Genomic DNA, 13,323 nt, shown 5'->3' on the forward strand with positions numbered 1-13,323 from the left:
AAAAGACATCTTATTTAATATATATTGTTGATTTCTTAACATTGAACTCACAGCCAAAAATGCTGTAACTCATGTCTGAAAAGCTTATCTAATACATACATTTTCTTTATAAGGCATATCGGAGCCATCTGTTGCTAGGGAGCACTCGACAGAACCTCAGTTTTATGAATGGGGCCCATTTAAGCAGAAAAGTCACCACCAACAACAAAAAAGAAAAATGTGGAAAATGTACTAAATATATAAACAGAATCTGATTATATAGCATTCTAGAAGATGTAAAACCATACAGTAAAAAGATCAGTTTTTTTTTTGGCTGGGGTTCAGGGGAGAGGGGAGGGATATGAGGGATACATAGGTGAAGCACAGATTTCTAGGGTAATGTAACTATTCTGTATGATAAAACCCATAGAACTTTACAGCACAGAGTGAATCAATGGATACACATTAAAATATCATTTAGGAGGTCAAGGGGTCAAAGAAAAGAATTCAAACTATGACAAGAAAATCTAACTATTATATGTATGTATGACTGTATTATAAGCATATAAAACGTCACTGAAGGAGGTGAGAAACAAGAGGATGACTGAAATAACTTTGGGAATGAATGGAATATGTAAGACTAAAAGCAAGGAAATTGCATGTTGGCACTGTATTCTAGTTGATAAAATTATTTCCCATTGAGGTAGAGGTTAACAATTCTGACACTGCTATATATGTATACTTGGATTAAGCAATTAAGTGAATGTGTGAGGGATGGCAGGCATCTCATGCTTCTCACTGTTTGGAGTTGGAATTTACAGATAAGGAAGGCATATATACATATGTATACATATACATATATGGGTAAATATACACACAAATATTTCTTTGCCCTGTCAGCTAAGGGGGCCTAAAAGAAACAACACCGCACCAGTGATGAGCATATCTAGTGCCTAGATCTTGGTTTCTAATACCATTCTTCATTAAAAGTCACCAGGTGTTTCACGGTGAGCAGGTCTGTGCAAACCTATCCCCAAAGACCAAAGAAGCTGAGAGGCCAAACAAAGAGGCTGACAAATATGGTTTCTCAGAAAGAAACATTTAATAGGAACTTACAAACAGAAGCAATGTTTCTAGCAGCCACTAAATGGTGGCACTCACCCTCCCAAAAGTACCCTTTATATAGCAAGCATTTTTGGCAAAACATGTGTAGCTGGTCATAGCTCAGACTTTCTTGTGAAACACCTGACCACTGGGGAGGTTAGATAAGCATCTTTATGAGGGGTTATCTGCACTATCAGCATTGTTTAAAGACATTGCTGCAGAATATCTTGGCATGCAGGAGTCAAACAGCAGTCATCGTGCCAGCTACACTTCAAGATGACATCACTCTTGCAATAAAACAGGCTGTTTTCCTACACTCCACCCCTTGAAACCAGCCCTTAAAATCCTACATGCCCACCTTCTGTTATAGTCCCTGGACCTAGAGGGAGGGTGCTTGATATTGCATGGCTTTAGTAGCATTGCAATGGCAATGGAAAACGGATTGGGTCCAGTGGAATTCCAAATGAGGGAGATTTGCAGGCTTGGTTGAATCATCTATACAGTCTTCATAATACCATGAAGAAGTAAAACAATGAGAAAAACATAACATTAATAATCGAAATAGTAGAAATCTAAATAAAGTAATATGGTGTTTAAGATATCTCTTGCCTCAATAGCCTATAAATATGGGAAGAGCGACTATCATCTGAATTTCAGGACCCATATATTCTGACAGTTTCAGTAATATGAGGATTTTGAAAATTCTAAAAGATTTTGAGATCATTTCTAATCAAGCATTTAGCTCTTATGTAAGCATTAACTGCAGCCCCAACTTTTGCAACTGATTGACCTGCACATTTTTCTGAGCACTTATTTTCCTTATGTCAGATGTAGGGAATCATGAGATGAACAAGTTTTAGTTCCTGCACTGTAGCAAATGAATTTAGGCAAAGACATGAAAGATGAAAAAACCCAATGATTATAAGACTTTTAGTGTCATGAAACTGATTATTATTTAATCTTGTTATTCTTCACATTGCTTGACTTTAAAATAGGGCAAGTTGGCCAGGCGTGGTGGCTCACACCTGTAATCCCAGCACTTTGGAAGGCTGAGGCAGGCAGATCACGAGGTCGGGAGTTCGAGACCAGCCTGACCAACATGGTGAAACTGTCTCTACTAAAAATGCAAAAAAAAAAAAAAAAAATTAGCTGGGTGTGGTTGCGTTTGCCTGTAATCCCAGCTACTCAAGAGGCTGAGGCATAAGAATCGCTTGAACCTGGGAGGTGGAAGTTGCAGTGAGCTGAGATTGCACCACTGCACTCCAGCCCAGGCGACAGAGTGAGACTCAGTCTCAAACAACAAAGAAACAAACAAAAAACTGGGCAAGTTATAGTCCATCTCAGAGTGTTTTTAGGACTAATTTCTTCATGTGCTTAGAAAAATGCCTGGCAGATAGAAAATGGTCATTATTATTATTATTGATAAGATGACCATTTTGGAATTTAGAAAACCATTATCAATGCCTATGAAATAACTCCATAAGTCATTCCCTTAAATCTAACAGACTGAATTCTCACAAGTCCTCACCACTTATCATTTCTACATCCTGCTGACTTACAAATACTTCTTCATACCATGGCTTATATCTTTGCTTAATATCAAGGAGGATGGATTCCATAGTAGAGCCAAACTCAATGATACTACGAGTCTCATTTTGGTAGTCATAAGTAAAGCCAGCAACATGCATGGCCACCAATGAACCTTTTGAATCAAACACAGGGGAGCCGGAAGTCCCGAAGAAAAACTCAGTGTCATAGGTAATCACATCAGGGTTGTGAACTATTTCCTGGAAACTGCTTTGAGTATACATATGGACATACTCTGGACTTTCTGCTTCTTTAGACTCAACACGTTCCTGACATTTCTTTGCTCGCTGACCCTGGGGGATCACAGCACAAGCATCAATATGCTTTTTGTCTCCATATGGATGGCCAATAATATGTATCAACCCACTAAGTGGCACAGGAGTAATTCCATTGTATAGTTCCATAGGTACTTGTTGTCCATTTTCCTTCAGTTTCAGGACAGCATAGTCAAGCTCTTCATTATGTATCTCAAACCAAGGTTCAACGAAAAAGTAGTTTGTTTCCTTTCCTTCTGGCTCTTCATAACCAAATGTCACCCTTACACATTGACCAATTATGGCTGCCCACTTACTTGGCTCTATTCCGTCTCCCACAATGTAATCTATTACATGCCGACAAGTTAAAATGAACAATCCTTTAAAAACAAAGCAGGTGGCGCAACCCGTAGTTGCACTGTCCCAGAATAAGTACCCAACTGAGTCACTGCGATGTGCAAGAAGTTTCACTACTTTAATCGAAGAAGAGTTTTTTGTTACTTTCCCAAACTTTACTCTATGCAATTTAAATAATGTTTCCCCATTTTTTACTTTCATTTTTTTCTTGAAGTTTTCCTTGATTTTTTCACTTTCTCTTTTCAGACTGGGGTACTGAGCCACGATTTGTTCTCTCAACACACAGGTGTTTCTTTTCTCTGACTCAGGATTCCAAGAAGCTGCTGCACTGGGGACCATTCTTTTCTCAACCTCAACCTGAAAGTGTTTGCCTTCTAATTCATCGACTGGCTGGGTGCTTTCTAAAATAGAGTCATTGTTTTCAATGAGTTTCCAATCATCATTCTCCAGAAAGGAAAGAAATCTGCCATCCTTGCACAGAGCGTCCTTGATGGTTTCTCCTTTGAAAGCATAAACACAGAGTTTGCACCCTTTCTTGTGAAGCTTCCCACATTTAACAATCCTTCTTTTGTACTTCCCAATTCCAACTGCATGAATGTAAAATTTGACACATTCAGTCGATGCTTTGTCATGCCGGCCAAATACGTGGTTATCTTCCTTCTGCTTACTTTTACTTTGGGAAAACGTAATGACCACATGGCAGCTTTCAGGGAAACAACTGAGGGGCATTCCCAGGTTTATGTACCCTTGGATTCCTTCTGTGCCATGCACAAGCATTTCTTGGCCTTGGTGAGTTTCTATCTCTTTTCTGAGAGCCTGGAGAGTGTTGAGAGCCATATATAAGCTACCATTCTCACTATGTGTGAGCTCATGTTTCATATTTTGGTTTTTCCTGTAGTTTACATCCAAGGTAACAAGTATTATCCTATTTTTGGGCATAGTCTGGTCTTCTGGATTTTTCTTAAGTGAATGGAATTCTTGAGCCTGGGTATTAGTTACGTCTCTTGGGCCTCCTCTAGACTCCATCCTCATTTGAGAAGTACTGGAATTATTCTGTTGCTTTTTAGAGACCTAAAAATAAATGTTAAGATACTTTAAAACTCTGAATGCAACCCTCGTCTTTTGTTTCTCTTTTCAGGTATGCAATTCACAAAATTCCTATGAGAAACTTGGAACTAATCTAAAAGGGCCAGTGAATAGAATTAAATCACTGCTTGACATGGGATCCAAAATGAAAGCTTAGCTTCCTATAACATCTGTCAGATGAACTCTCGATACTACTACACTAGTGTATTTTTCTGGAAAATATGAGGAAAGAAACAAATTTTTTTCCCAGGTGCCTCTAAAACAGAGATTCTTAAAAGCTCACTAGCGGCCAGGCATGGTGGCTCACGCCTGCAATTCCAGCATTTTGGCAGGCCAAGGCAGGTGGATCACCTGAGGTCAGGAGTTCGAGACCAGCCTGACCAACATGGTGAAATCCTGTCTCCACTAAAAATACAAAAATTAGCCGGGTATGGTGGCATGCGCCTGTAGTCTCAGATACTTGGGAGGCTGAGGCTGAAGAATCGCTTGAACCTGGGAGGTGGAGGTTGCAGTGAGCCAAGATTGAGCCATTGCGCTCTAGCCTGGGCAACAAGAGTTGCTCCATCAACCCCCCCCCCCAAAAAAGAGTCCACTAGTATTTGAAATAGTTTTATTTCAGGACTTGTTTATTATCTTCAGCTATATAATTTTTATATTTCCTGAGGACAAATGATAAATTACAGCAAAAAAATTGTTCTTGAAATACTGAATTCAGCAATAGGCTACCACAACTTATTATAAGCATGACATATTAAACAAAATCATCATTATTTAACTAATCATTTGGTTATAATATAGTTATTTGTGACATAAATACTATGATTCACCCAGCATATAGCATGAAAAGAACTCAAATTATTTTCTCTATTACATCAACTAATCCCCAAATTTTATAAAATAAGGAGGAACAAACATGACTTATCTGTCCTTTTGATGGAGAAACTAAGGCACTGAAAGTTTTTCTTGTAGACGTCTTTTCTAGGGTCACATGATAACCAATAAATAGAGTATCAAAATTGCAATTCCTAATCCAATTATTTTTTCCATTGGACTAGTGTATATATTCTTTTTGGTAAACTTTGCATTTATGATTGTCATTTTTGTAGGGCATTATCTTAAGAAACAGGGGTGAAGGTGGGGAGTGGAATTAAATAAAGAGGATTAATCAAATAGTAGAAACTCGATGAAAAATTAGAGTGTCTGTTTCTTATGTCTAAAAAACACATTTTTCCCAAGTCATATTCATCATGGCATGGGTACCAGCAGATATGGGTCCATATGCCAGCAATGCCCCTTACTGCTACTGGGAATAACAATGCCAGCAATATTGTAAAGATTAAGTGTAGCATCATTGTATGACAATGCCTAGCACAATGACTAGCACATGTTAACATTTGTTTCTCTTCTTTATACTAATATTCCAGATCAAAAATAAATAAATAAAAGGGACTTAAGGTAATACAGATTTCCTTGGGCACACATATGAACTCTCAAAGAGCATCCCTTCAGCCTAAGGCTATCAGAAACATCTTTTCATACACCCTGTTGGAGTACTATGATAAATTTCCTATTTATTAAAGTGATTCTTGGGCAGACATAGACACCTCTGAAAGGGGAAGAGGAATAGGATATAGTAATTAGCTCTGTCATGGAATAGGATAGAGAAAAACATAACTAAGTTTGCCTTAGACTTTTTAGATACTTGGATATTCTAGTTTTCCAGAACCAGGACAAAACAAAACAAGTTGAGAAATTGTAAGCTGCATACTCAAATGTTTATCATTCTTCAACATTTTTCTTGATAAATTCAAGGAGCATTTTAGACTCAGGGAAAGATACAATTGTTTGATATGATAACAGAGCCCAATCAGTAGAAAAAGGCCCAATTACATGTCATTAAACTTAACTCCAAGTCTTCACTTCATTCCTGTCTTAAGCAACAACTCACTTGCTCCCTCTTCTCCAATAAACAAATTGAAGATTTGTCGGAATCCTTCCCGACTTCCTAGCAAGGTTATGGTAAGAACAAATATATCAAAAAATTGTTTTATAAACTGTATTCAAACGTGGGTTATAATTACGATTGAATAGATCAGCCACATTTGGAATGGTATATGTTTTCATGCTATGAAATTGCATTAATTTTGGTTTATTACATAGTTTACTGTAACATACTGTACTGAAGTTTTTGTTGTTATTCAAGAAATATTAAAATAGTTTTTCATTAAAGACTGCTTTGATATAGCCAAGATTTGTATTACAACTCCCTTCCCCATGCTACCCCCAAAATAGAAAGGATAAAATAAGTAAGGACAATTTTAGTTATTTAATATTTCCAACACCCAAGGTAATTTCTTGGCAAGAAGAACTATAAAACCCAATGCCAAGGATAGGTAAGTCTAATATTGGTAAACAGGCTTTAGTATCCGTGGGTTCTGTATCCATGGGTTCAACCAACTGCAGATTGAAAATATTTTGGGAATAAAAACTAGTGTGCCTGAACTAAACATGCATGACTTTTTTTCTTGTCATTATTCCCTAAGCAATATAGTATATCAACATTTTACACAGCATTTACCTCTTATTAGGTAATATAAATAATCCAGAGATGATTTAAAGTATACAAGAGGATATGATACATTATATGCCAATACTATGACATGTTATGTGAATAATTTGAGCATTCATGGATTTTGGTATCCAAGGGAGATCCTGGAACAAATCCCACATGGATACCAAGGGATGACTAGATTACATAAGTAGAATTTACAGACATACCGGAGAAAAATAGTGATCGATTTTCATATTACATTTTTCATTGACTGAGTGCTTCTGTGACCTCTGCTTCTTACAGCTCATGATGGCTTGAAGATGAATGGATGATTCAGCTGAAATACTAATTTCAAATTTTCAAGTTAGAGCAGTATCTTCAAAGCTGTCATTAATTGTACAGAGGAAAAGATTAGCTGGTGTCCTATATCCCATCTTCCCCCTTGAGCTCCAGCCTTGCTCTCCCTGGAGATGGTACCTTAGCAAATAGATAGTTTATTCACCAACTATAATCACCTCAACAATAAAAGCTCCCTTTTCCAGAATACTGCGTGTCAGGCACTTCATGAAAATTATACTAAACACTTTATGAAAATTATCTCTAGTTGCAAATTCCTATAGATACTATGCAAATTAGGTATATCTACACTTTGCTGATGAGGAAAGTATAGCTTAGAGAAGGTAGACGAGCTGCCCAAGGCCAGAGCTATGTGGCAGAGATGGAATTCAAATGCAGGTATAAATAATATAATAATTTTCAGTTGGAAATGTCAAAAAGGTGTTCTACTTACATTGATGTTAAAATCTGGTCTCCATTTAAGATGAAGACGGCAAGGGAAGATAAAATTACAGGGAAGTGGTGAGGAAAGAGCTGATGAAAGAAACTTGGAATGAGATTTTAAAAAGAAATCTGGGGCCGGGCGCGGTGGCTCACGCCTGTAATCCCAGCACTTTGGGAGGCTGAGACAGGCGGATCACGAGGTCAGGAGATTGAGACCATCCTGGCTAACATGGTGAAACCCCGTCTCTACTAAAAAAAAAAGTACAAAAATTAGCCAGGTGCAGTGGCGGGCGCCTGTAGTCCCAGCTACACTGGAGGCTGAGGCAGGAGAATGGCTTGAACCTGGGAGGCGGAGCTTGCAGTGAGTGGAGATCGCGCCACTGCACTCCAGCCTGGACGACAGAGCGAGACTCCGTCTCAAAAAAAAAAAAAAAAAAAAAGAAAGAAATCTGGAAAGTGTGCCAGGTATGATAGTCAGAAACCTTAGGTTGCTGCTTTAGATTTTTTGTTTAAAGAGGTATTTTTCCTTCTATCTCTCCTCTGATGTCTCCCTAGAAGAGGATGAACAAACTTTAAATAAAAGTGACATCTTCAATAGTAATAAATACCGCTAGAAAAACAAATACCATTGAGGGCAGCAGCCGTGTCTGTCCTTAGTACCTCAATATCTAAAAACTATGTCTGAGACATGTCAGGCCCTTGAAAAAGATACATTTCTAAAGGTACATTCAATAAACAAATGGAATAGGCATACAGTGTACTATGCCCTTTTCTAAATGCTTTTCATCAACTACCTCATGTAATTCTTACAACCCTATGAGATAGGTACTATCATCTCATTTTACTGGCAAAGAGCTGGAACACCCAGGGAGCTTAAACTTCTACTCAAGGTCATACAACTCAGAGAATATACTTTCAAGACTTTTTATTATGAAAAATTTATTAGAGAAAAAAATGAGAGAATGGTATAATGAACCTGTACATACCTATCACATAGTTAACAATTGTTCATTTTTGCCAACTTATATAACAGTGAAACAGTAAAAGAACTAACATAACTAACTCTATTTTTGTTCACGGGGCCTTTACCCATTCATGCATGGAGGGGAGGTTAATTTTAGAGCAGTGAGATAATATGCAAAAACACGTAGTTTTAAAAACTAACTCTGGGATTAAAGGGAAAGTATGTAAACAACTACACATCGTTAAAAATTTATGGGAGGGTTGTGATGTGGAGAATAAATATAATCTTTAGATAACTTCCATTTGACAAGAAATACAGGGGCTAGAACATAAACAACAACATGTAGAAGCAGCCCAGGAAATCAACATGCCATAGAGACAACTTATCTGTTCTCTTCAACAAATGAATGCTTGGGCTCACTGGAACATCAGGACAAAGACATTCCCAACCTTCTTGGACCCCTGACGGTGCTCAGATGTCTGCAGTCAATGGTCACTTCTTGATTGTAAATCCCTTCTCTTCCCCATGCCCTTAACATAAAGAGCCTGAAACTTGTACTCACTTAAGAGGGTACTTTGGGATGCTAGTCTGCCAACTTTTCAGTTTGCTGGCTCTCTGAAGGAACCTGCTTTTCCTCCCACCAACTCTCATCTCTGATGTTTGGCTTTGAGGTGTGAGTTGCTGAACTTGGGTTTGGCTACCCTTACACCATCCTTTTATTTTACTAGATGATTTATGTTACAGCTAGAAACATCATGACATTTAAACGCTAATGGTCACTTCCCATCTCTAAAAATTACGTACTTTTTCTTATATAATCACAATACTGATTTATTCATACTAGGATCTAACTGAAGTACACAGTTTCCTTTATATGTCTTATACAGCTCTTTTGTTCTAGAAAAAGCATTGATTTGTTGAAGAGAACAAAGAAATTATCTCTAGAGAATGTTCACCTCCTGGGTTGCTTCCTCATGTCATTGTTCATCTAGCCCCTGTATTTCTTGTCAAATGGAAGTTATCTAAAGGCTACGTTTACTCTCGTAACCATTCCACTACGGAGCAAGAGTCCTGGCTTTCTAGTTTACTGTCAATCAATGACTAAGGAAATTCATTTAGCCTTTCTGTGCCTCAATTTCTTGTTTGTAAAAAGAAGCAATGATTCTAAATGAGATAATGAATATGGAAGTGCTAAAATAATGTTAGACCTTATAAGACCGTCTGAGTTCAAATATCAGGTAGCCACTTCCTAGCTGCATGACCTTGGGCATATTAATTAACTATTCTTCCTTCATTTTCCTCACCCTAAGATGGGAATCAACCTTGTTATGAAGATTAAGAAATACATTGTGGTCTGGGCATGGTAGCTCATGCCTATAATCCCAGCACTTTGGGAGGCCAAGGCTGATGAATCACTTGAGGTCAGGAGTTTGAGACCAGGTTGGCCAACCTGGTGAAAACCTGTCTCCACTAAGAATTTAAAACTAGCTGGGCATGGTGGTGGGTGCCTGTAATCCCAGCTACTTGGGAGGCTGAGGCAGGAGAATGGCTTGTACCTGGGCGGCAGAGGTTGCAGTGGGCTGAGATCATACCACTGCCCTCCAGCCTGACCAACAGAGCAAGATGCCATCTCTCTCTCTCTCTCTCTCACATACACACTATATATATATACACATATATATATGCAATCTATCTATACATAGTATGTGTGTGTATATATGTATATAAAGAGAGAGCATGCAAAGCCTTTAAAACGCTGCCTGTAATAGGTTGCCCAGTAAATAATCAATAAAAAGGTGATGTAAATGTTATCAATATCAATACACTCACTACAGGGGTACTTTTTAAACAGCAGAGAACCTAGGAAAACAAAAATAGAAAATATATAATTGCGGAACTGGTCTATGTTGCAACATCCTTAAATGCAAGAACTTGTTGCCCAACTATTAAGAAAATCTAGGGATTCACTGTGTCTGTTTATGAAGTCTCATCTTATGAAGTCTGAGAGAGGATCCAGCTGCTTTAGGAGTGATTAATAGACACAGACTAAAAAGAAAATAAAATGGGCAGAAAGAAACATGAATTTTGCATGTACATGAGCAATCACAGTGGAAAGGGGCAAGAGGTTAAGAAAACACTCCAATATCCTCTCTTTCCTACATTGTTTCCAGTATCCAGGATGAATCAGATTATATCAAAATATAAAGAACTCTTAGCTATCCTATACCAACCCTTGTTTTCTACTTGAGGTCAGGGTTCTACTTAGCTAAATGACTTGCTTGGCTTCCTACAGCAAAGGGATAAAGCAGTGCGGCCTGGGGCCCATGTCCAGCCCACCTAACAGCTCCCCTTAGGAATTTCTCTGTCTCTCAATCTCTCCTTCCTTCCCTCTCTTCCTCCCCCTCTCTGCCTCCCTCCCTCTCCTCCCCTCCTTCACTCTCCCTCTCTTCCTGCTTCTCCCCACCCCAACCCCCACTTTCTGCCTTTCCAGGGGCAAGGGCAGGAGTCGAGGCCAACTCTAAGCCTCTTCCAATCTTACCACGCCGCCCCGCTACCTCCCCACGACCCGGCACACAAGGGGACTTACAGCACCACCAAAATAAAACTTGTGTCCTCCCGGCTCCCCAGATGGGTGGCGCTGTCAGTCCCTGACTTCCGGGCACCCAGCTCCCTCCCCTCCCAGTCGGGACTCGAGCCCGCTGCGGCCGCGCCGTACCCCGTGGAGCACCCCAGCGCTCTATGTGCTCTCTCACTGCGCGCCTCGCCAGCACTGGGCCTGGAAACCAGCGCTCAGTGCACGTCCCGCTCGCATTTGAGGAAGCAAAGACTCCAGAGCTCCAGCTCGGCGGGAAACGGAGCAGGTGGGGCTAGGGGTTTGAATCGCCAGCCTTTTAAGGTTGTCTGCGAACCAATTGGTTACTTTCTTTCACTTTTAAATCAGCCGTGCCTCTTCCGCCTAAACCTCCCACGTACCTCTCCCCTCTTCTGTCTCTCCTTTCTTTTGCTTCTATGCACCACTGGAAAAGCGGGGAGACTGGCCGTTCGGGGGCCTCAGGTAGCTGCAGCGTGCAGTACTTGACGCTGTGTTTATATCAGCCAGCACTGCCAGTCTGAAACAAAACTTTCTGAACTTCCTAATCCCCAGAGCCAGCGTGAGAAGCAGACTTGAGCCTGTTCTCTTCCCTTGAACTTTTCTTTTCCACGAGTACAACAAAAAACAACTCACCTGGGGAATGGCTTGTCTGGCCGATGGACTGAAAGATACTGGAGTTTGTCTTTCTCTTTAGACAGCAACTCACCTACTTCGGAAGCCGATTGGCTGCGGTGGGGATACCTGGTGGCATGCAAAAAAAGAGTGGTTGGAAAGGCAAGGCCGAGTGAGCGCGCCCATCCTACGCATCCACAGCGCTCCTCCTTGACGCCGCGAGCAGGACCCTGTCTCACTGACCTCGCTGCCCACGGCGGTCCTTGCCTCCTTCTATTCTCCGGGTTTCCCCAGTCCCGAGTATTGGAAAGCGTGAACGAAAGCGAACGCGTCCTAGTCGCGGGTAGGTTGGCCTGGGCGGGGCTGCAGAGGGAGCAGGAAATGAAAACTCAGATGTGGGAGGAGCTGAGACGTTGGCGGCAGAGCCACTGTAGCAGCTTGAGTCTCGCGCGCGCGGGAAGCGGAGGTGGAAGTCGGCGCGCAAGAATGCGCCTGTCTTCGCCTGTACATCATGGCTGGGGAGGAGGCGCGGAGGCACCAGGCTGGGGTCTGCAGCGCGCCATCTGCTGCAGCCCACAGGAGGCGCTGAGGCTAGTTGGGTAAGTGGGGACATTCAGGTTTCCCAGGGGGCGGCATCCCCAGCAGATGGGATAGGCCTGGACACTCGGACAAAATCACTAAGAAGCCGCGGATGCAGGAAGAGTAAACGTCCTTGTCATAAATCGATTCTCTAAACGTTCATCAATATGTGGAGACGTTTATGATAGTGATGAAGAAGATGATATGGGCTCTAGGAATATGCATCTGAAAGCTGATGATCAAAGAAGATTGGAGAGGGTTTTCAAGGCAGCCTGCTGTTTAAGAACCTGCATTCTGAGTAGATGTGTTTTGGACAAGGCGACTACAGTCACAAAGGGGACGACTTTTATGCAATCGACAGAGGACTATATGATGTATATAAACAGATAGGGTTGAGTGGTGTGTTGGTAACTACAAAACGCGTGGGAATTTGGAGGAAGGAACTGGCGTTAAATGCATGCACAATACACCAAGGGAAGCTAAAATTACTGCTTCATCTCCTGTGGGTTCTTTGGGGTTTGGATAGAGTAAACTTAAAACATTTGAATGCTGACTTTTTCTGTGATACTCACTTTTGGAATCTGTGCATTCCCACATTCAGAAAGGGTAATCACAGCTAGTACCCAGCATCCAAACAATGGCAGCCAAGAGTTCTACTCTGGAGACAATTTTCGTTCTTTCTTTCTTTCCTTCTTTCATTCCTTCCTTCTTTCTCTTTCTCTTTTTTCTTTTATTCTTCCTTCCTTCCATCCTTCTTCTCCTTCTCTTTCTTTCTTTCTTTCTTTCTTTCTTTCTTTCTTTCTTTCTTTCTTTCTTTCTTTCTTTCTTTCTTTCTTTCTTTCTCTCTCTCTCTCTTTCTCTCCCTTCCTTCCTTCTT

The 13,323-nt window shown here is 40.5% G+C and overlaps 1 protein-coding gene across 3 annotated transcripts; it reads right to left on the reverse strand.

The window, feature by feature from the left end:
- Positions 1-1,062: 1,062 nt before the first annotated feature.
- Positions 1,063-12,236, reverse strand: FAM111A (family with sequence similarity 111, member A). 3 transcript variants are annotated; one of them, XM_011968416.1, is made up of 5 exons: positions 12,111-12,236; positions 11,962-11,996; positions 10,493-10,522; positions 7,146-7,263; positions 1,063-4,352 (listed from the first exon to the last, which is right to left on the reverse strand). In XM_011968416.1, the coding sequence occupies exons 4-5, from the start codon at positions 7,224-7,226 to the stop codon at positions 2,598-2,600; spliced, it is 1,836 nt and encodes a 611-aa protein (XP_011823806.1). In that variant the 5' UTR covers positions 7,227-7,263; positions 10,493-10,522; positions 11,962-11,996; positions 12,111-12,236; the 3' UTR covers positions 1,063-2,597. The 3 variants fall into 3 exon arrangements, with proteins under 3 accessions (XP_011823806.1, XP_011823807.1, XP_011823808.1); XM_011968417.1 differs by lacking the exons at positions 11,962-11,996; positions 12,111-12,236 and adding exons at positions 11,416-11,624; positions 11,713-11,883 and having other exon boundaries at positions 7,146-7,395; XM_011968418.1 differs by lacking the exons at positions 10,493-10,522; positions 11,962-11,996; positions 12,111-12,236 and adding an exon at positions 11,416-11,432 and having other exon boundaries at positions 7,146-7,255.
- Between the last annotated feature and the right edge of the window lie 1,087 nt (positions 12,237-13,323).

The sequence above is a fragment of the Mandrillus leucophaeus genome, unplaced genomic scaffold, assembly GCF_000951045.1.
Source record: "Mandrillus leucophaeus isolate KB7577 unplaced genomic scaffold, Mleu.le_1.0 Scaffold842, whole genome shotgun sequence".
NCBI lineage: Eukaryota > Metazoa > Chordata > Mammalia > Primates > Cercopithecidae > Mandrillus > Mandrillus leucophaeus.